At 44.2% G+C, this 24,403-nt stretch overlaps 1 protein-coding gene across 1 annotated transcript in view; it reads right to left on the bottom strand.

The window, feature by feature from the left end:
- Nucleotides 1-860: 860 nt before the first annotated feature.
- The window catches only part of LOC311231819 (metal transporter CNNM1-like), a gene marked incomplete at its 5' end in the record, with an annotated part of 47,456 nt that continues 23,913 nt past the window's right edge, over nucleotides 861-24,403 (bottom strand). The window contains 8 exons of the mRNA XM_084318441.1: nucleotides 861-999; nucleotides 4,274-4,378; nucleotides 5,875-5,975; nucleotides 7,012-7,232; nucleotides 10,729-10,874; nucleotides 12,598-12,688; nucleotides 13,820-13,989; nucleotides 19,606-19,746. Coding sequence (XP_084174567.1) covers nucleotides 920-999; nucleotides 4,274-4,378; nucleotides 5,875-5,975; nucleotides 7,012-7,232; nucleotides 10,729-10,874; nucleotides 12,598-12,688; nucleotides 13,820-13,989; nucleotides 19,606-19,746 — 1,055 coding nt within the window. The 3' untranslated portion in view covers nucleotides 861-919. The remainder of the gene's footprint in view (nucleotides 1,000-4,273; nucleotides 4,379-5,874; nucleotides 5,976-7,011; nucleotides 7,233-10,728; nucleotides 10,875-12,597; nucleotides 12,689-13,819; nucleotides 13,990-19,605; nucleotides 19,747-24,403) is intronic.

Below are 24,403 nucleotides of genomic sequence, written 5' to 3'. Positions count from 1 at the left end.
AAGGTCCACTGTGCGATTGGGGTCGGCGGTGTAGGTGTCGTTGTGGAGGTGAGTATGCCGTGTGTATATAGGAGGTGGGTACAGTATATTGCAACCCCACCTTCCTATAGACGCAGTAGTGATTAGGCTGACAGGTATATTCTAAATGCCCCGTGAAAGAGGTGGGTACTTGGGTATACCCTTGACTGCACCCTTGACGGCACCCTTGACTGCACCCTTGACGGCACCCTTGACTGCACCCTAGACTGCACCACCACTTGGATGTAGTTGTCAAAAAATAACAATGTCTTTGGAATCTTCTCAGTGTTTCTTCAGCATTCCAATGGAAAGGTGAGCGCACAGCTACGATGGGATACACCCTCTATAGAAAGGTATTCCACAAAGCATTACTGCATATAGTAGCATCAAAAGGTTTCGCATAGGTAAAAGGCATAACACATAATGTTGTCAAAGCCACCCCCTGTTCTTTATTCCCTTCATGAAATGGTGTCTGTCTTCCACTCAGTGGCTCAGACGACTCGGATCGCTCCATGATCAACTGCCGCAGGGGTGGTGGGGTCGAGGAGGAAGAGGCGCTTCTGTCCTTAGTGTTGTCTCCCTCAGATAGAACTCTGAAACAACGCTGAAACGTCTGTAGGAACGACCAAAAGAGGAATCCGTGGTTGGTGTGTTGGTCTTCTTCAGTCTCTCTCTCTCTCTCTCTCTCTCTCTCTTTCTCTCTCTCTCTCTCTCTCTCTCTCTCTCTCTCTCTCTCTCTCTCTCTCTCTCTCTCTCTCTCTCTCTCTCTCTCTCTCTCTCTCTCCTCTCTCTCTCTCTCTCTCTCTCTCTCTCTCTCTCTCTCTCTCTCTCTCTCTCTCTCTCTCTCTCTCTCTCTCTCTCTCTCTCTCTCTCTCTCTCTCTCTCACACACACACTCACTGCTAGGTCTTCACCAGCGGCTGCTCTGAAGTGTCCTCTGGTGTCTTTTCTCCCTCCCGAGACTTTTTCCTCTTCTTGTGACCTGGGTGGACAGAGGACAGAGGACATAACTGTTAACAGAGGACAGAGGACATGGCTGTTAACATGGCTGTTAACAGAGGACATGGCTGATAACAGAAAGACATGGCTGTTAACAGAGGACAGAGGACAGAGGACATGGCTGTTAAGATTGACCATCGGAGTTAAGACGAGACAAGGACAAAGACGAGGACAACGGAAAAGGCGGCGCAATCAAATGGAAGCACAGAGGACGGAGAAGTGGAATCAGAATCAGGCTAAAGAGTTCTGCTTACCGGCCCGCAATCCCATCGATTCTGTTGCTGAATGTACGTTCGCTGGAGAATAACATGGATGATCTCAGAGCAGGATTAGATTCCAACGGGACGTGAGGGACTGCAACATCCTATTCTTTACGGAGACATGGTTGAAGCCATCAACACCGGTTCCTGATTCCTTCTCTGTCTTCCGTGCTGACCGAACAGAAGAGTCGGGAAGGTCCATAGGTGGAGGGGTCTGGTGCAACGGCTGGTGCAGCCCCAAGGAGGTGATGATTATTTCCCGCTCCTGTTCGCCGGACCTTGAACATTTGTCCATCCTTTGTCACCCATTTTATCTCCCCCGGGAATTCACAGGCATAATAACAACAGCAGTATACATCCCACCGCAAGCAGATACCGCCAGAGCTCTGGCAGACCTACAGGACTCTTTGAACCAGCACATAGCCGGCGATTTCAATAAGGCTAATTTAAAGTTGTAGTCAGTTTCATAACAACGTTAGCTGACAACATTGTCGCCACGAAGAAGGTGCAGGTTTTCCCAAACCAGAAACCATGGGTGGACAACTCCATCCGAGTGGCCCTGAATGCTCGTAAAGCTGCTTACAACTCGGGCCGAGCATCGGGAAGTATGGAAGAGTACAAGGTAGCAGCTTATATGCTACGCAAAGAGGTTCGGGCTGCAAAATGGCGATATGCGAACAAGATGGAGACACAGATGGCACAGAACGACACGAGAGGCTTATGGCGGGGAGTACGAACGACAACTGATTATAAAGTCAGCCGCCCCTCAATAGTGAGTGCCGATGCCTCTCTCACGGATGAATTCAACTCATTTTACGCCAGGTTTGGGGCGAGCAGTGTCGACGTTAGCTCACCGGCTAATGGCGCCACTGACGCGCCGGCTGCCGCGGGGAGGGGAGGTTCATCCGCGGGGGGTCGGGGGACACACACACACACACACTCTCTCATTGGATGTAGAGTAAGAGCTGAGGGAATTAATGTAGGGTAAGGGGTAAGATAATGGGTGTAGGGTAATATAATGGATGTAAGGTAAGGGGTAAGATAATGGATGTAAGGTAAGGGGTAAGATAATGGATGTAGGGTAAGGGGTAAGATAATGGATGTAAGGTAAGGGGTAAGATAATGGGTGTAAGGTAAGGGGTAAGATAATGGATGTAAGGTAAGGGGTAAGATAATGGATGTAAGGTAAGGGGTAAGATAATGGATGTAAGGTAAGGGGTAAGATAATGGATGTAGGGTAAGGGGTAAGATAATGGATGTAAGGTAAGGGGTAAGATAATGGATGTAAGGTAAGGGGTAAGATAATGGATGTAAGGTAAGGGGTAAGAGAATGGATGTAAGGTAAGGGGTAAGATAATGGATGTAGGGTAAGGGGTAAGAGAATGGATGTAAGGTAAGGGGTAAGATAATGGATGTAGGGTAAGGGGTAAGATAATGGATGTAAGGTAAGGGGTAAGATAATGGATGTAGGGTAAGAGGTAAGAGAATGGATGTAAGGTAAGGGGTAAGATAATGGATGTAAGGTAAGGGGTAAGATAATGGATGTAAGGTAAGGGGTAAGATAATGGATGTAGGGTAAGGGGTAAGAGAATGGATGTAAGGTAAGGGGTAAGATAATGGATGTAGGGTAAGGGGTAAGATAATGGATGTAAGGTAAGGGGTAAGAGAATGGATGTAAGGTAAGGGGTAAGATAATGGATGTAGGGTAAGGGGTAAGATAATGGATGTAAGGTAAGGGGTAAGATAATGGATGTAGGGTAAGGGGTAAGATAATGGATGTAAGGTAAGGGGTAAGATAATGGATGTAGGGTAAGAGGTAAGAGAATGGATGTAAGGTAAGGGGTAAGATAATGGATGTAAGGTAAGGGGTAAGATAATGGATGTAAGGTAAGGGGTAAGATAATGGATGTAGGGTAAGGGGTAAGAGAATGGATGTAAGGTAAGGGGTAAGATAATGGATGTAGGGTAAGGGGTAAGATAATGGATGTAAGGTAAGGGGTAAGATAATGGATGTAGGGTAAGAGGTAAGATAATGGATGTAAGGTAAGGGGTAAGATAATGGATGTAAGGTAAGGGGTAAGATAATGGATGTAGGGTAAGAGAATGGATGTAAGGTAAGGGGTAAGATAATGGATGTAGGGTAAGGGGTAAGATAATGGATGTAAGGTAAGAGGTAAGATAATAATAATAATAATAATAATAATAATAATAATAATAATAATAATAATAATAATAATAATAATAATAATAATAATAATAATAATAATAATAATAATAATAATAATAATAATAATAACTTCATTTTATATAGTGCCTTTCAAGAGACCCAAGGTCGCTTTACATAGGGGGGGGGAATAACAAAGTAACAGACAGTGGACAGACACAACATATACATATACATATAAAGTGAGAGATTAGGGGTTAAAGGCCAAGTTGAAGAGGTGGGTTTTGAGCAGTTTTTTTAATGAGTCCAGAGTTGGGGCGGTGCGGAGTTCTGCGGGGAGGTAGTTCCAGAGGGTGGGAGATGCCACACTGAAAGCTCTGTCCCCGAAGGTCCGCAGTCTGGTTCGGGGGATGGAGAGCTGACCAGTGTCCGTGGATCGCAGGGACCGTGGCTGAGTGTAGGGGTGGAGGAGGTCAGTGAGGTACTGAGGTGCCAGAGCGTGAAGGGATTTGTAGGTGAGCAGGATTTGATGGGGAGCCAGTGGAGGTGGATGAGGGTGGGGGTGATGTGCTGCCAGGGTTTGGTGCAGGTGAGAACCCTGGCAGCTGAATTATGAACATACTGGAGACTGTCCAGGGTTTTGCTTGGGACCCCGGACAGGACCCCGTTGCAGTAGTCCAGGCGGGAGGTGACGAAGGCATGGATGAGGGTCTCAGCTGTGGAGTCGGAAAGTGATGGTCGGAGTCTGGATATGTTTCTGAGGTGGAAGAAGGCGGATTTGGTGACGGATGTAGGGTAAGGGGTAAGATAATGGATGTAAGGTAAGGGCTCACCCAGTTTGAGCAGCAGCTTCTTGCCCAGCGTGTCCTCCGCGCCGCTCAGAGACAGCGTGCTCAGGAAGGGTGATGTGTCCGTTTCCACGGCAACAGAGGCCGTGTCTGAGAGGACGTGGGAGATCGAGAGAAAAGAGAAACCAAGCAGAGCACAGCAGGTTAACCCTTTCACTACCACACTACAGAAGGTTAACCTTTCACTACCACACTACAGAAGGTTAACCTTTCACTACCACACTACAGAAGGTTAACCCTTTCACTACCACACTACAGAAGGTTAACCTTTCCCTACCACACTACAGAAGGTTAACCTTTCACTACCACACTACAGAAGGTTAACCTTTCACTACCACACCACAGACGGTTAACCCTTTCACTACCACACTACAGAAGGTTAACCCTTTCCCTACCACACTACAGAAGGTTAACCCTTTCCCTACCACACTACAGAAGGTTAACCTTTCACTACCACACTACAGAATGTTAACCTTTCACTACCACACTACAGAAGGTTAAGCGTCTGTAGTGTGGTTGTGAAAGGGTTAACCCCTTGTCGTGTGACAGTGAAAGGGTTAACTTATCACTGCACTGATTCTGACCGGCCCGCGAAAGATTACATGATTTTTTTTACTTTTTTTTTTTTTATGTCAACGTTCACACGCACAGTATACGCTTAGGAGACATGCTCAGAAGATGTTGGTTCTCTTTGGATCCACCTACATATGTGAACAGACATTCTCAGTCATGACGTTTACCAAGTCCAGGTACAGATCCTCTCTCACTGATGAACATCTGGCAGCTGTGCTTCACATCTCCACCTCAGACATGCAACCTGACTTTGATGGACTTGTTAAAGCTCAACAGAGACTGGATTTCTCACACTGAATGAAAAAAAAAGAACTGAAGAACACTAAAATGTGGAAATATAACAAGTGAAATGGGACACTTGATATTTTTTTTTCTTTTTTTTGCACAGTTCTGAAAACATTAAATGTTTAATATAGGCATGTAAAGTAAAAAAGGCTACAAAACTGGGACACTTTTCTTTACACAGTTCAGTGACATGTCTTGTTTATTTTTGCTATAAGATGATGTGATGTCTTTAGAAAGCTAAGAAAATCCTTGTTTCAATAGTATATGAAACTCAAAATGCCCTTTGTTATTAATGTTTCACATTTTGTTTATCATTTTGGAAATAAATTCTATTTGAATAAATTATATTTTTGAAAGCTATAACCTCACCTTTTAATTGCCAAATAATAACATACACTCTTACCAGGGGTCAAAACAATGCCATTTACTGCTTTTTATATAGAAATAAAATGTATATTATGCATAATTGAGTTTGGAATTTTGGCCCGGCCCCCCAACATATTTTCAGTTGCTCATTCGGCCCCCCGGGAAAAATAATTGCACACCCCTGCCATAGATACTAAACCCATGCACTGCACTTTTTGTGTTTTTTTTCTCACCACTGAAGCGATTCTCTGACAGAGGACAGTGAGTGGACACAAGTCCATACTGTGCCTCAGCCAGCCAGAACACATTGTTTGAGTGTGTTTCTCCTTTAACAGTAGTATGAGTGTGACGTGTCGTCTCACCATTGGAGGCCTCGCTCTCACAGTGGTCCTCTCTGATGTAAGGGATCTCATCCATCCTCAGAAACACAGAGTCACTGGGGCTCTTCTGCCCGTCCGACTTGCTGCCTGCACACACACACACACACACACGCACGCACGCACGCACGCACGCACGCACACACGCACGCACGCACGCACACACACACACACACACACACACACATACAATAATAGAGGACAGTCTGGTTAGTGTCTACTACCATAGAGAACAGTCTGGTTAGTGTCTACTACCATAGAGAACAGTCTGGTTAGTGTCTACTACCATAGAGAACAGTCTGGTTAGTGTCTACTACCATAGAGAACAGTCTGGTTAGTATCTACTACCATAGAGAACAGTCTGGTTAGTGTCTACTACCATAGAGAACAGTCTGGTTAGTGTCTACTACCATAGAGAACAGTCTGGTTAGTATCTACTACCATAGAGAACAGTCTGGTTAGTGTCTACTACCATAGAGAACAGTCTGGTTAGTGTCTACTACCATAGAGAACAGTCTGGTTAGTGTCTACTACCATAGAGAACAGTCTGGTTAGTATCTACTACCATAGAGAACAGTCTGGTTAGTGTCTACTACCATAGAGGACAGTCTGGTTAGTGTCTACTACCATAGAGAACAGTCTGGTTAGTGTCTACTACCATAGAGAACAGTCTGGTTAGTGTCTACTACCATAGAGGACAGTCTGGTTAGTGTCTACTACCATAGAGGACAGTCTGGTTAGTGTCTACTACCATAGAGAACAGTCTGGTTAGTATCTACTACCATAGAGGACAGTCTGGTTAGTATCTACTACCATAGAGAACAGTCTGGTTAGTGTCTACTACCATAGAGGACAGTCTGGTTAGTGTCTACTACCATAGAGAACAGTCTGGTTAGTGTCTACTACCATAGAGGACAGTCTGGTTAGTGTCTACTACCATAGAGGACAGTCTGGTTAGTGTCTACTACCATAGAGGACAGTCTGGTTAGTGTCTACTACCATAGAGGACAGTCTGGTTAGTGTCTACTACCATAGAGAACAGTCTGGTTAGTATCTACTACCATAGAGAACAGTCTGGTTAGTGTCTACTACCATAGAGGACAGTCTGGTCGGTCTCTGTACTCACGGACGATGCGGTTCTTCTCGTTGAGCAGCGAGGTGCTGTGAGGGACACTGGACTGCTGTCCGCGTGCCCGGGCCGAGCTGGGTCGGCTGGGGTCCCTGGGGGGCATGAGGGTGATCCTGGGGTGCTCTGGGATGGGGGGCTCCAGGGCGTCGGGGGTCTGCGGGGAGCTGTCCATGCGGGTGGCGGTCAGGGCGTTCTGGTAGTGGCTCCGTGTGATCTGAGGCGTAGAGGGGAAACCACAGGCTTGTTGTGCTGTATGTTGACTCTTGTAGCAGTTTGAGTGGCATTAACCCCTTCAGGAACAAATAAATAACGCACATCCTCCGTACCTTGTAGTCAAGGTGTAAGTGATGAGTTAAGGTGTATATTGCGTTATATTTGCTCCGGTTCCAATACAGATCTGAAGCAACCGACAACATCACACAGTACTTTGCTTTTAAGAAGAGTAAAAGTGTGCCCCCCGGCTAAGCTGTCACGTTAGGAATGACAGCTTGTTGAAAGCTTGCTAGGCTACTGGTTGCGCGGCAACTAGTCGTGTATGTCATTACGAATAGGCTATGTTACGTATGCGGTTTATGTATGGGGTTTATGTATGCTGTGTATGTAGGCATATCTTGTTTGGTTCTGTTTTGTGTTTTTGTCTCCCTTTTCTGTTTCTACTTATCCTTTCCTCAGATCAAGTCAAGTCAAGTCAAGAGTTTTATTTGTCACGGCATACAAGCATACAGTGAAATGCGGGGGGTCATTTCTGCAGCGATTGTGCAATAATACAAGTAATAAGAATAGGAATGAGAATAAGACATTTGTGCAATAATACAAGTAATAAAAATAAGTCATAACAGGTATAATGTACATACATTTTACAAAAAGCATGGTAAGACATGCTAAGGTCCTGCAACAGTGCAATACAATGTTAGCTACGGATGAGGCACTGGGTCTTATGTACACTACTATACAATGCCATACTATACAATCTACAGTTATACTATGTGTCCTTATGCTAACTTGCTATATCCATCTATTTACTATACAAGAACCACTCCCAGATTCACCCATGGTTTCAGCCCTCATCATCACCACCTGTTCCCAATCAGCAATCAAGCATTCCCACACCCTTTATATAGTCCCCCTTGTGTTCAGTGCTGTCTCTTCATTTTGTTTGTAGAGCTGGTGGCAGAGCTCTGGTATTTTGTTCTGTATTCTTTTGGTGAAGCTTGTCTTTTGTTATCCATTCACTAATTCTTGTTCAAACCTAACCATTGTATATTTGTTGGTCTTTCATTTCACCCAGCCTACTGTGTTTATATTTCTGTGTATTTACATTTGCTTTTGCACACAGGGACAAGTGAGGACAGGAGCTAGAGTCTAGAGTGAGCACCACCCACTGTATTTATGGGTTATCATTTATTTTTGTATTTCATTTGGTGCCACTGATAATCCTCCTTGATCCCTGTGTTGCCTTTTTATGTAAATAAACATTATTATTTTATAATCTGTTTCTTGGTGCTTTATCGGGGGGTGTGTCTTGGATGGGGATGTGGTAGGGATTGATGTGTGAGGTGTTCGGGGAACTAACCGTTCCGGGGGGGTTCTCATGCCTTCGAGCTACATGGTACTATTGTACTTATTTTATGCCTATTCTTAAATCTGCACGTCTACATTACACTACTTTTATTGTCTTTTATACCTATTCTTATGTCTGAAGTTTATGCAATTTTTTATTTTGTCAATTTGTGTGCTGATTTTATGCCCATGTTAATTTTTATTTCTTTTAAATTCTTTATACTAATTGCTGTGGTGCACTCTTGACTGAGAGTACTATGTAGATAGCTATTCATATTTATTGTTATATTGTAGAAATTAGGGATGCACGATATTGATTTTGACACCGATACCGATAACTTTATGCTCCTCAAGCCGATACCGATACCGATAACCGATATTTATTGTATTATAATATTTTTTTTAACTGTATATATATATATTTGTTTTATCAATTTTTAGTATTTATAAGCTCCGACGCCATCGGTACTGCTATCGGTACTCGAGAAATTATGGAGTTTTTTTTTGAGGAATTTAAACGTCGCAAACTAATCTTGTTTAGTCTGCGCGGGGAGCTCTGTGCTCTCTGCCTGCTGTGCTCTCTCCTCTCTTCTCACTCACTCACTCACTCACTCACTCACACACACACACACACAGACACGGGTGCTGCGCTGCCGAGTAGGCTACAGTCTGCTCTCATAATGGCGGACAGAACGAAATGTTCAAAAGTCTGGGTCTATTTTTACTAAAGTCTATCTATCTCTCCTCCCTTGGTCTCTCTCTGCCTGCGCGAGCGGGCTGTGCTCTTACACACACTCACTCTCACACACACACAGGTGCTGCCGAGTAGACAGCTCTGCTCTCGACAGCACCGGTGTGTGTGTGTGTGTGTGTGTGTGTGTGAGTGAGTGTGTGTAAGAGCACAGCCCCCTCGCGCAGGCAGAGAGAGACCGAGGGAGGAGAGATAGAAAATGGCCAACAAGATTAGTTTGCAACGTTTAAATTCCTCAAAAAAAGTCTGGGTCTATTTTACTAAAGTCGAAGCTGACAACGCTTGTTGCCACAAGTGCAACAAGACATTTGCCAGTAATGTATAAGCGCTGGTACTTGTCAATGTGGCTGGCGGGGAGATAACGTTAGCTCCGAGTAGAGTAATGGCTGACAATCCGGAGGTAAATAAACGAACGAGAGCTTCTGATTGGTGGTAAGAAGAAGAGGTGGGTGCAAGCCGTGGGACGTAATTGGCAGATCGACTGTCTGTCTCCGAATGTAACGTGACTACGTCACAGCCAAGAAAGGGAGCGCTGGATTTGTGAAAAACTCCCTGTTCCTAAACCACACGCTATCAGTTTTACCACAGCACTGGCAAAACGGGAGGAGGCTATAATAAAAACAAGCGCCCTTCATCCAAATCCACCCACACCGGATTTCTTTTAACCAAAACATTATATGTTATCGGAGCTATCAATAACGTTATCGAGTTTATCGGGATGACGTCATAATTGCTGATATCGGCCCGATAATTATCGTGCATCCCTAGTAGAAATGTGTGCAATGAAATGTCTGTAAAGTCTCGACTACATTGAAAATGAGGGTGACCTCAATTGTAATTTCGAGAATAAATAAAGGTTGATGATGATGGTTTTGTGTCGCTGCACCCTCACCCACCATGTCTGTTGCCTTATGTTGCGCCCTTCCACAGGGGCGCGTAACAGGCTATTAAAGAAAATACTTGTTTTGTGTTCAGTTTCTTCTCTGTGTTGGGTCCCTTGACCCTCAAGTCATCAGAGCCTTGATAAAACCCCTGATGAAAACAAAGAAATGTCCATGGGGTCATTCTACATAATGAATTGTTTTTATATTAGCTTTAATGTCCTATTTGTGTTTCTGGCTTAAACAACTAGCCCAGGGACTACAGGTGAAAACTAGCAACCCTGCCAATGTTGGCATATTTACAGTTTTTAATTTGTATTCATTTATAAATGTATAACTGTTGATTGATATGCACTGTCCCAGATCAAATAAACTGAGTAAACTAAACCCGGTTCTGTTCGCTGCTGTTAATATCTAGTATGTCAGGGATTTAAAACAAATTAATTTGAATAGTCAAGCATTTGTTTCTTGAAGGTAACAAGATCATACAGAGGGCAGAGGAATCTGAAGCCTGTTACCTTGACGACCTGCACGCGTGTGAGCTGGCGGACAGAGTAGTCGGGCAGGTAGACGCTCCCCCCTCCATTGAGTTGGCCCACGCTGCCCCCATACAGCATGGAGTCGGAGCGGTCCAAACCACTGCTACGGGAGGGGGATCTGTGAACTGGAGAAGAGCCAGAAGCCACAGATGAGTTCCCGGTGTGAACGAGATGGACTCATGGTGAGCAGCAGACTCACTGTGCAACATTTACCCGAGCATAATGATCACACACGTTCAATGATGGATCTCTTAGCTGGATCTCAAAGATGTTGCCAATATCTAGTTATTTTTATTTTTTTTACAGTGTGTGGTTTTTGTTTTTCTGTAAAGCTCTTAACTCAATCAGCGCCAGACCCGAGGATAGTCGGGTTATCTTGCCATGCGTTGAGCGCCAGGACCCCCGAAAACCCGAGTATAGTCAGGTTTTCATCGTTATTTTTTCTTTTTTTATCTTCACTTTTTCTCCTCTTTTTCTATTTTTCTCCCATCCCAATTTCACTGTGCCAATTCTCCCCTCCCCTGTCTTGAACGTTGCTCGCATATGCCCCCAACTGGCCGGTTGTAGGGAGGATAGAAGCCTTGCATCACGTGTCCCCTCCGATACACGAGGAGGCAGCCTGTCACATCTTTTCACCTGCCAGCGTGGACTCTCATTGGCGAGGTGTAACGTGTGGGAGGCTCACACTACCCCCGCCATTTCCTGTCTCTGCTGTGCAGGCGTCCCCAACCGACCTGTAGTCACATATTGAACGATGGATAGTTGATGTCAAATGAGCCATAGTATTGTATCCATAGCTATAATATAGAATATAGATATAGCCCTGCAAACACTGCCACGCATCCCTATCTCTTAGAGTAGGAACTAAGATGCTCTAGGCCTGCAGCGCTGAATGAGAATGAACTTTGTTTTGGTGCTGATATGTGTGATGGACTGCTGTCTATGTAGTCTATGCAGACTGCTGTTTGGTTTTAGTGTATTCCTATTCCGTATTTATTTGGGGTTCATTTGGAGTAGGCCTGTCCCTGACTAAGGATTTGTATATTCGACTTTGACTGGCCAAAATTTGCCGATAGTGCTAAATGATTTTTTTTTTATATGTATATATATTTTTTGTATCATTCCATTTGGGCTGTGGGGGGTGCTTCATGTCTGAAGGAGTCGACTGAAGGCTTCTTGTCCTCTGCGAAAGCATGCAATTGGTCCACTGATGGATACATTGTCTAGTGTGTGAAATCCTCTTTCAGTGCCTCTGTGCCTGTTTTCTTATAGTCAGTTAGCCTCGCTGGTATGCGCGCCATTAGCGTTAGCCACGCTTCTAGGCCTCTATGCTTTTGTAAAGAATGATATAAAAAACTAAAATAATAATAATATTATACTTAAAAAAAAGAATGTTGCATTCGACCAAGAGGTTGGCAGTCGACTACGGCTCCTTTCGACCGATTAGTCGACTATTCGACTATTCGAGGTCAGTCCTAATTTGGAGTTTCCTGTTGTTTCCCGGTTCCTCCCACCCTTGTGTCAGTAGTGTCGCTGTGTTTTCCTCACCCTGTCTCACCGCTCTGTGATACTAGTGGCTACCCCTCTGGGGTGACTTTAACCCTTTCACTACCACACTACAGAAGGTTAACCCCTTCACTACCACACTACAGACGTAGTGAAAGGGTTAACCTTCTGTAGTGTGGTAGTGAAAGGGTTAACCCTTTGTCGTGTGGCAGTGAAAGGGTTAACCTTTTGTATTGTCGCAGTGAAAGGGTTAACCCTTTGGTAGTGTGGTAGTGAACGGGTTAAGCTTCCCCCTTTTGTGTGTGTGTGTGTGTGTGTGTGTGTGTGTGTGTGTGTGTGTACCGAGTGGCATGATGGCTGGCACCCCGTAGTAGGCGAACGCTCCGTTCTCGAACCTCAAGGCCTCTTTGCCAAACTCCACCTCGACTCTGCCCTGAGGACGAATCACAGCAGCTGGTTATAACTCCACCTCCACTCTGCCCTGAGGACGAATCACAGCAGCTGGTTATAACTCCACCTCCACTCTGCCCTGAGGACGAATCACAGCAGCTGGTTATAACTCCACCTCCACTCTGCCCTGAGGACGAATCACAGCAGCTGGTTATAACTCCACCTCCACTCTGCCCTGAGGACGAATCATAGCAGCTGGTTATAACTCCACCTCCACTCTGCCCTGAGGACGAATCACAGCAGCTGGTTATAACTCCGCCTCCACTCTGCCCTGAGGACGAATCACAGCAGCTGGTTATAACTCCACCTCCACTCTGCCCTGAGGACGAATCACAGCAGCTGGTTATAACTCCACCTCCACTCTGCCCTGAGGACGAATCACAGCAGCTGGTTATCCGGTCTGTTTCTGCTGAGTCATGCTGGGGGCGCAGTGGGTGACGAGATCACGCACTGAGGCTTTAGATGAAGGTTAAACACATCAAAAATGTAAATAAAAGAACCAGCAGTACAGACTGGGACTGGGCAATATAGCAATATTTATTGTTTTATTCATAGGAGGGATATCACTTCCTGTTTACCACACAGTACTATATCTCACTTCCTGTTTACCACACAGTACTATATCTCACTTCCTGTTTACCATACAGTACTATATCTCACTTCCTGTTTACCATACAGTACTATATCTCACTTCCTGTTTACCACGGTACTATATCTCACTTCCTGTTTACCATACAGTACTATATCTCACTTCCTGTTTACCACGGTACTATATCTCACTTCCTGTTTACCATACAGTACTATATCTCACTTCCTGTTTACCACAGTACTATATCTCACTTCCTGTTTACCATACAGTACGATATCTCACTTCCTGTTTACCACAGTACTATATCTCATTTCCTGTTTACCATACAGTACTATATCTCACTTCCTGTTTACCATACAGTACTATATCTCACTTCCTGTTTACCACACAGTCCTTTGTGATCAGCATCCACTGCATTATCATGTGATGTCCCCTATCCACATTTCCACGCAGATATCTTGTATATCATATGTATATCTTGAATAATGAATATAATGATATTTTATACATTGCTTGTTTTTTCACCTCAAGCACCAGCAGGAAGTAGTCTGCCGGCTTGTTGCGTTGGTACAGGAAGTGTTGAGGAGCTTGTTTGTTCTTCTCATCGTACTTGAGGTCCTGGACCACGCTGGGGTGCTTGATCAACCTCAACAAGATCTTCTCCGACAGGTGGGCCGGTTTGAAGGGCTCTACCTCTGAGAGAGAGAGAGGAGAGAGAGGGAGAGAGAGAGATGAGAGAGAGAAAGGAGAGAGGGGAGAGATGAAAGAGAGAGAGAGATGAAGGAGAGAGAGAGAGGAGAGACAGGGGAGAGCGAGAGAGAGGGGAGAGAAAGAGAGAGAGAGAGAGATGAAGGAGAGAGAGGAAGGAGAGAGGGGAGAGAGAGAGGAAAATAGAGAGGAATGAGAGAGGGGGCAAAAGAGAGAGAGATAGATGAAGGAGAGGATGGAGAGGGGGGAGATGGAGAGAGGAATGAGAGAGATAGAGAGAGGGGGAGAGGGAGGGAGATAGAGGAAGGAGAGAGAGGGAGATAGAGGAAGGATAGAGAGGGTGAAAGAAAGAGATGAAGGAGAGAGAAGAATGAGAGAGAGGGAGAGAGAGAAAGAGAGAGAGAGAGCTTTGGCCTTTAAAGGGATAGTTCAGATTTTTGTAACCATAGCCCTCTTTCTCACTTACCAACGGTGATGTTGATGGTAGAGTTCCTCCTACTAGCTCTGGCTTTTCCTCCTACTAGCTCTGGCTGTTCCTCCTACTAGCTCTGGCTGTTCCTCCTACTAGCTCTGGCTGTTCCTCCTACTAGCTCTGGCTGTTCCTCCTACTAGCAACCAGTGATGGGAATAACGGCACTATAAGTAACTTCGTTACTAACAGCGTTTGTTTTTTCAGTAACGAGTAATCTAACGGATTACTCTTCCAATCTTAATAACGGCGTTACCTTACTACAAAAAAATGCGGCGCGTTACTATGAATGAACCTGTTTCTTTCATCAGACATATCTCTGCGCCGAGAGGCAATACTATGTTCTTCCTTGTTTAGTGGACAGTGCGCGAGCCAAGCATACATGCTGACGATTGGCGATTGGCTGAGGTTGAACAATGTCATGGTAAGCCAATCAGAGGTGGAGGTGGGAGGGTGTCTAAAGCATCCAGAGTCTGACACACAGAGCGACAAGACAAGCGATCACTGATCAGTCAGCATGAGACCGCGGTCCGTGTAGTGTACGTTTTGAGCTCAAAAACGAATCCAACGAACAACACAAGCGACTCAGTCAACATGAGACCGCGGGTCCATGAGCGTTTTGTGTTCACTCTTTGCAGCGCAGGGCACTGAGTGGCTCTACTGAGTGGCTCTACTGCAGTGCTGACAGCCTTATCAACAGTGCTGCACTTCCTGGTTTAATAGCACAGGCTTCAGGTGCTCAGAGATATATATATATATCTGTATGTCATGCATGTCTTAAATGTAATGATTAGATTAGTTTAGATGATTCGATTAGATTCTTATATCTGTATGTTGTGTATGTCATTGATTGATTGATTGAAAAGTTTATTAACAGATTGCAGAATGGGTACAGTACAGTACAGCTCAATACATACAATTGTTAAGGGGATGCAGACCAGAGAAAGACTTTCGTCATAAATGTCATGAATTGAAAATGGGGGACCCTGATGTAAACAAGACGAAACTCTTTCTCTGGTCTGCATCCCCTTAACAATTGTGTGTATTGAGCCGTACTGTATTGTACCCATTCTGAAATCTGTTAATTAAAATGTTCAATCAATCAGTATATATTTGTTATTTATTTTTGGTATAGTGCTTAACAAGCATAATTTAATGTTGCCCAGTTGTGGCCTGTTGAGGGGCAATACATATCAAAATTTCCAAAACATCTATTCTGTTTGTATTTGTATGATCCACTATATAAACATAGTAATTATAATATCTACATAGCCTACATGGCATTTGATTGGAGGCTAGTCTCACTTTGTCCCACAGCAACATTAAAATAGTTTAGAGTTGTGTATGTTGTTTATGTAAAAGAAAATCTTGAAAGTAATGCAATAGTTACTTTCTGAAGTAACTAGTTACTTTTATAATTTGTAACCGAGTAAGTAATTTAGTTACTTTTTGGAAGAAGTAACTAGTAACTGTAACTAGTTACTTTTTTAAAGTACTTGCCCAACACTGCTAGCAACAAACCAATACGGTCTCGCTCCTGTCTGTACTGGTTAACTGAAACTCCTGTCTGTACTGGTTAACTGAAGCTAACTGTCTGTACAGGTTAACTGAAGCTAGCTGTCTGTACTGGTTAACTGAAGCTAGCTGTCTGTACAGGTTAACTGAAACTCCTGTCTGTACTGGTTAACTGAAGCTAACTGTCTGTACAGGTTAACTGAAACTCCTGTCTGTACTGGTTAACTGAAGCTAGCTGTCTGTACTGGTTAACTGAAGTTAGCTGTCTGTACTGGTTAACTGAAGCTAGCTGTCTGTACTGGTTAACTGAAGCTAGCTGTCTATACAGGTTAACTGAAGCTAGCTGTCTGTACAGGTTAACTGAAGCTAGCTGCCTGTACAGGTTAACTGAAGCTAGCTGTCTGTACAGGTTAACTGAAGCTAGCTGTCTGTACAGGTTAACTGAAGCTAGCTGTCTGTACAGGTTAACTGAAGCTAGCTGTCTGTACTGGTTAACTGAAGCTCCTGTCTGTACAGGTTAACTGAAGCTAGCTGTCTGTACAGGTTAACTGAAGCTAGCTGTCTGTACAGGTTAACTGAAGCTAGCTGTCTGTACAGGTTAACTGAAGCTAGCTGTCTGTACAGGTTAACTGAAGCTAGCTGTCTGTACTGGTTAACTGAAACTCCTGTCTGTACTGGTTAACTGAAGCTCCTGTCTGTACTGGTTAACTGAAGCTAGCTGTCTTTACAGGTTAACTGAAGCTAGCTGTCTGTACAGGTTAACTGAAGCTAGCTGTCTGTACAGGTTAACTGAAGCTCCTGTCTGTACAGGTTAACTGAAGCTAGCTGTCTGTACTGGTTAACTGAAGCTCCTGTCTGTACTGGTTAACTGAAGCTAGCTGTCTGTACAGGTTAACTGAAGCTCCTGTCTGTACTGGTTATCTGAAGCTAGCTGTCTGTACTGGTTAACTGAAGCTCCTGTCTGTACTGGTTATCTGAAGCTAGCTGTCTGTACTGGTTAACTGAAGCTCCTGTCTGTACAGGTTAACTGAGGCTAGCTGTCTGTACAGGTTAACTGAAGCTAGCTGTCTGTACAGGTTAACTGAAGCTAGCTGTCTGTACTGGTTAACTGAAGCTAGCTGTCTGTACAGGTGAACTGAAGCTAGCTGTCTGTACAGGTTAACTGAAGCTAACCGTCTGTCTGTACAGGTTAACTGAAGCTAACTGTCTGTACTGGTTAACTGAAGCTAACTGTCTGTCTGTACAGGTTAACTGAAGCTAGCTGTCTGTACAGGTTAACTGAAGCTAGCTGTCTGTACAGGTTAACTGAAGCTAGCTGTCTGTACTGGTTAACTGAAGCTCCTGTCTGTACAGGTTAACTGAAGCTAGCTGTCTGTACAGGTTAACTGAAGCTAGCTGTCTGTACAGGTTAACTGAAGCTCCTGTCTGTACAGGTTAACTGAAGCTAGCTGTCTGTACATGTTAACTGAAGCTAGCTGTCTGTACAGGTTAACTGAAGCTAGCTGTCTGTACTGGTTAACTGAAGCTCTTGTCTGTACTGGTTAACTGAAGCTAGCTGTCTTTACAGGTTAACTGAAGCTAGCTGTCTGTACAGGTTAACTGAAGCTAGCTGTCTGTACTGGTTAACTGAAGCTAGCTGTCTGTACTGGTTAACTGAAGCTAGCTGTCTGTACTGGTTAACTGAAGCTAGCTGTCTGTACAGGTTAACTGAAGCTAGCTGTCTGTACAGGTTAACTGAAGCTAGCTGTCTGTACTGGTTAACTGAAGCTAGCTGTCTGTACAGGTTAACTGAAGCTAGCTGTCTGTACAGGTTAACTGAAGCTAGCTGTCTGTACTGGTTAACTGAAGCTAGCTGTCTGTACTGGTTAACTGAAGCTAGCTGTCTGTACTGGTTAACTGAAGCTAGCTGTCTGTACAGGTTAACTGAAGCTAGCTGTCTGTACAGGTTAACTGAAGCTAGCTGTCTGTACAGGTTAACTGAAGCTAGCTGTCTGTACATGTTAACTGAAGCTAGCTGTCTGTACAGGTTAACTGAAGCTAGCTGTCTGTACTGGTTAACTGAAGCTAGCTGTCTGTACAGGTTAACTGAAGCTAGCTGTCTGTACTGGTTAACTGAAGCTAGCTGTCTGTACTGGTTAACTGAAACTAGCTGTCTGTACTGGTTAACTGAAGCTAGCTGTCTGTACAGGTTAACTGAAGCTAGCTGTCTGTACAGGTTAACTGAAGCTAGCTGTCTGTACAGGTTAACTGAAGCTAGCTGTCTGTACAGGTTAACTGAAGCTAGCTGTCTGTACTGGTTAACTGAAGCTAGCTGTCTGTACTGGTTAACTGAAGCTAGCTGTCTGTACAGGTTAACTGAAGCTAGCTGTCTGTACAGGTTAACTGAAGCTAGCTGTCTGTACAGGTTAACTGAAGCTAGCTGTCTGTACAGGTTAACTGAAGCTAGCTGTCTGTACAGGTTAACTGAAGCTAGCTGTCTGTACTGGTTAACTGAAGCTAGCTGTCTGTACAGGTTAACTGAAGCTAGCTGTCTGTACTTTTTGTCTACACTGTACAGAGTATAGTATAGTATAGCAAGTACACACAGGAGCTTGACTCTGCATACTATTCAGAGCTAGTATGAGGAACCTCGTGGACTGTGCTGAGGAAGGACTCCTCCAATTAACATCACCGTTGGTAAATAGAGAGAAGAGGGATAGGGTTCCAAAGATTTAAAGGTATCCCTTTAATGTGCAACAAAGGATACAGTGGATAATTTCTACACTACACAAATCACTTTGAAATAGCTTTGTAGCAGTAGACCCTGCCACATGCCACCTACTGTAAGTCTGCTGAAGATACCTGTAGTGTAGAGACAGTCTGCTGAAGATATCTACCTGTAGAGAGGAGGTCTGCTGAAGATATCTACCTGTAGAGAGACAGTCTGCTGAAGATATCTACCTGTAGAGACAGTCTGCTGAAGATATCTACCTGTAGAGAGACAGTCTGCTGAAGATATCTACCTGTAGAGAGACAGTCTGCTGAAGATATCTACCTGTAGAGAGACAGTCTGCTGAAGATATCTACCTGTAGAGAGACAGTCTGCTGAAGATATCTACCTGTAGAGAGAATGTCTGCTGAAGATATCTACCTGTAGAGAGACAGTCTGCTGAAGATATCTACCTGTAGAGAGACAGTCTGCTGAAGAGATCTACCTGTAGAGAGACAGTCTGCTGAAGATATCTACCTGTAGAGAGACAGTCTGCTGAAGATATCTACCTGTAGAGAGACAGTCTGCTGAAGATATCTACCTGTAGAGAGACAGTCTGCTGAAAGACAGTCTGCTGAAGATATCTACCTGTAGAGAGACAGTCTGCTGAAGATATCTACCTGTAGAGACAGTCTGCTGAAGATATCTACCTGTAGAGAGACAGTCTGCTGAAGATATCTACCTGTAGAGACAGTCTGCTGAAGATATCTACCTGTAGAGACAGTCTGCTGAAGATATCTACCTGTAGAGAGACAGTCTGCTGAAGATATCTACCTGTAGAGAGGAGGTCTGCTGAAGATATCTACCTGTAGAGAGACAGTCTGCTGAAGATATCTACCTGTAGAGAGACAGTCTGCTGAAGATATCTACCTGTAGAGAGGAAGCGATGCGTCGCCAGCAGCAGCTGAGGAGAGATCTTCACCGTCATCTCGTTCTCTGACAGCTTGAAGATGGAGAAGTCCTGCAGCTTCCGTCCGTGGTGGGACACCCTCCGCTTAGTCCTGTTGTCAGCTGTCACACACACACACACACACACACACACACACACACACACACACACACACACACACACACACACACACACACACACACACACACACACACACACACACACACACACACACACACACTCGCACACACGCACGCACACACACACACACACACACACACACGCACGCACACACGCATGCACACACACACACACATCCTAGTTGAGTCACCACATCAAATCATACTGCACACATTTGGAACTCTATTGTTGCCTTTACTCAAGTGACCGGCCTACTGCCTTCACTGTCTACAACTGTCTTACACTGTAATCATAACTACCTGCCTCATACTATAGTCTACCCTTATGATGGCCTTCGGAGGAGATGCCAAACCGAGGTCCTGACTAAATCTCTGTCGCTAAAAAAAACCAGGACGCCTATCGCAAAGAGTAGGGGGGGTTCCCCGACGTTCCTGGTCAAATTCCCAATCAGGTCTCTGACATCAAGGCCCCCTAATCATCCCTTCCCCATAATTGGCTGATATCAATCCCTATCTCCTGAGCCTTTGAGTCATTGTGTGTAGTAGTGTGAATGACTAAATGACTAAATGTAAATGTGTGCCTGGTGCCAGTGTATGGTAGTCATTGTGTAGTGTGATGTGTGCCTGGTGCCAGTGTATGGTAGTCATTGTGTAGTGTGATGTGTGCCTGGTGCCAGTGTATGGTAGTCATTGTGTAGTGTGATGTGTGCCTGGTGCCAGTGTATGGTAGTCAGTGTGTAGTGTGATGTGTGCCTGGTGCCAGTGTATGGTAGTCATTGTGTAGTGTGATGTGTTCCTGGTGCCAGTGTATGGTAGTCATTGTGTGGTGTGATGTGTGCCTGGTGCCAGTGTATGGTAGTCAGTGTGTAGTGTGACGTGTGCCTGGTGCCAGTGTATGGTAGTAATTGTGTAGTGTGATGTGTGCCTGGTGCCAGTGTATGGTAGTCAGTGTGTAGTGTGACGTGTGCCTGGTGCCAGTGTATGGTAGTCATTGTGTAGTGTGACGTGTGCCTGGTGCCAGTGTATGGTAGTCAGTGTGTAGTGTGACGTGTGCCTGGTGCCAGTGTATGGTAGTCATTGTGTAGTGTGACGTGTGCCTGGTGCCAGTGTATGGTAGTCATTGTGTAGTGTGATGTGTGCCTGGTGCCAGTGTATGGTAGTCAGTGTGTAGTGTGATGTGTGCCTGGTGCCAGTGTATGGTAGTCATTGTGTAGTGTGATGTGTGCCTGGTGCCAGTGTATGGTAGTCATTGTGTAGTGTGACGTGGGCCTGGTGCCAGTGTATGGTAGTCATTGTGTAGTGTGATGTGTGCCTGGTGCCAGTGTATGGTAGTCATTGTGTAGTGTGATGTGTGCCTGGTGCCAGTGTATGGTAGTCATTGTGTAGTGTGACGTGTGCCTGGTGCCAGTGTATGGTAGTCATTGTGTAGTGTGATGTGTGCCTGGTGCCAGTGTATGGTAGTCAGTGTGTAGTGTGATGTGTGCCTGGTGCCAGTGTATGGTAGTCATTGTGTAGTGTGATGTGTGCCTGGTGCCAGTGTATGGTAGTCATTGTGTAGTGTGATGTGTGCCTGGTGCCAGTGTATGGTAGTCAGTGTGTAGTGTGATGTGTTCCTGGTGCCAGTGTATGGCAGCCATTGAGCCTGTGTAGCCCAAGGTTGGGTGCTACCAGTGGTGGTGAAGGAGACAATTTCCACCCTACATTGTGGGGAGCGCTTTGAGTGTCTAGAAAAGTGCTATATAAACGTAATGAATTATTAATTATTCTTTTATTATTATTATGATAACATGTGTGACCCGGCACAGTCTAGGCCGCCACATCTCGGCGGAGAAGATTCTTCAGAAATGCTGAAAACGGTGCGCGATTCAGAAATAGGTCAACATTTTGATATTGGCAATTTTGAGTGCTTTGAAATGTTCTCTATCTGTTTCCTTATTTGCAAAACTTAATACGACTTGTAAATGTGTTAAATCCTACGAACTCAGTTCCCTTGGTCAGTGCAACTGTGTTTGATCATTTGCCTGTTTGATAACTTGCCTGAAATTGGAGCTTGATGTAAATGTTTTATCTGTATTTTATTGTGATGTTCTTTTTTATGTTGAAACTTTCTGCTGCCTTGCTTGGCCAGATCGCTCTTGAAAAAGAGATTTTAATCTCAATGATGCTTATCTGGTTAAATAAAGGATTTGATTGATTGATTGAACCTCTTAACACTTTTTGTATCACAAACAGTACTGTATTTGCAAATCTGGTATGTCATAAATGTATAGATGTAGCAGTACTGTTTATCTGTATGTCATGTATGTCATATATGTTATGATGAATTGAAAATGGGGGACCCTGATGTAAACAAGACGAAAGTCTTTCTCTGGTCTGCATCCCCTTAACAATTGTGTGTATTGAGCTGTACTGTACTGTACCCATTCTGCAATCTGTTCATAAACTTTTCAATCAATCAATAATCAAAACCGTTTCTGCGCCAAAAACGAGTTAACTCGTTATAGCCCGCCAATCGTTGGCCGCCAACAACGAGTATACTCGTTATTATGATCGTTATTTATTTTATTCGCTATTTCCATTCATAATTCATCTTGCTGTGCTGTAGGACTGTGTTGCACTCTGTCTGAGACCGCAACGGTGCAATACCGCCACCTAACGCCTTGCGGCCGCTATTGCACTCCATTTGAAACGATGTGGTTTGTTTTCCTGGCCGAGCTGCAGCGTGCAGGCGGGGTCTAAACACTCCAGCAAGACAAGCGATTATAACGATGCATCAACGAGGCTCCCCCCCCCCCCCCCCCCCCAGTTCATTTTCTTTGGTGGATAACGTGGGACACACGACCGCAACCAGTATTTGGAATGGCGATCAGATAATTGGATTATTCTTTTTGCAGTACATCATAGACAAGGTAAGGACTATATATTATCAATCTTGCGTTCCGAAAAAAAAATTCCCACCATCGCAGCGTGTGTCAGTGTGTGTGTGTGTGCCGTGTCCCGTTGGCTGCGATCAAAGCACGGAGGGCTGGCTTCCCCCCCCTCCCCTTTCGTGCATGCATGATGAAACATAATACCGATAATCTAGCGTTGATTTCAGATTGATTCAATAATCAGGTGAGAAATGGCAACGTGTTTAGTGAATTGCACTAAATCGCTGTTTGACGGAGTTCCCTGGGATTACACAGAATTACTCTAAAACTATACTCATATTCACCACGGTATAAAACGAAAATGTATGGATCTGTTTTTTGCATGTTGACCAGAAGAAACTCCCTGACAATCGACAGTGTTATTAGATCCATAGCTATAATATTTAATATAGTTTCAGCACTACAAACACCGGCATCTACCCCCATCAGTGATGGATTACTGATTACTGATTACTCCTTTAAAAAGTAATCTAAGTTACTTTACTGATTACTTGATTATCAGAGTAACTTAGTTACTTTGAAAGTAACTAGGTTACGAAGTCGTCGTCGTTCCCCCAACAGTTTTTTTTTAAACGCTTTATTGAAAGTGCATAAATTGTTTTTAACTTGTTTCTCTGCACATAACGTAAATTGTTAAACTAGTGCTTCAGCTTCTGTACCATCAAGTATGGTAAAGCAACAGTCTATGATGCTCACAGCATTAGAGCAGCCAGCCAGTGGTTTTACAAAACCAGTGTATCACATCTAACAAATGCAGGCTGAACTATTCAATTATATCAACTGCAACTATTAAATTGTTTTTATAAATGTCTCTCTATAAACATACAATCAGTCTCTCTTTAACATGTAAATTAACTGTAAATCTGGCAAATAAGAGCTTTTGCTCTGCCACCATCAACCCTCCTGTACCTAGTCGAAGCGTCGGCTAGTGTTGTGATTCAAGATGCTTTCAATGCAATTGGATGTGCTGTTTTTAGCGGTAGACAGTATTTTGTTTCCTCCGCCGTGAAGTAGTGACTGAGGCTACGTTTAGACGAGCGTTTTGGGGTGGAATTCTGAACAGAAACCGCTAAAGTCATCTTGCGGTTTCACTTTTAATTTTGCCAAGCGTTTTGGGGTGGAATTCTCCGACGACGGAGCCCTGCTGTCACACGATTGACGCATATCTTGTATTTAACCCTTTCACTGCCACACCACGTCACTCCCAAAAGAAAAACAGCTCAAAATGTATTTTTGACTGTCGAAAACGAAATAAAATACTGCATTCCGCCTGCATTATGAATTTATGATGAGATAGTAACGAAATAGTAATGCACAGCCACTTGGACAAGTAACTGCAATCAGATTACTGGCTTTTAAAGATTAACGCGTTAGATTACTATTTTCGGGGAAAAGTAATCAGATTACAATAACGCGTTACTTAGTAACGCGTTACTGGCATCACTGACCCCCATTGCATTACAGCGCTGGCACCAACGGCCATACGCCCACAGCAACCTCCGGCGGTCAATGTGTTAAGCCCGGAGCCCTATTTTCTGAAAATCCGCCTAAAATACATACCTTGCATATTCTTGGTATCTAGGGACATCTATGGACCTCAGTGAATGTATTCCCAGTGTCCAAAATATTGTGTCTATTACTAGGCTTGCTTAAATTGGAATGAAACAAAGGAGAATATGAATTATGATTTTTCTTTACATCTTTGACAG

This window comes from Notolepis coatsorum (assembly GCF_963971535.1).
Source record: "Notolepis coatsorum genome assembly, chromosome: 7".
Taxonomy (NCBI): domain Eukaryota; kingdom Metazoa; phylum Chordata; class Actinopteri; order Aulopiformes; family Paralepididae; genus Notolepis; species Notolepis coatsorum.
This window is presented reverse-complemented; position numbering and strand designations above follow the sequence as displayed.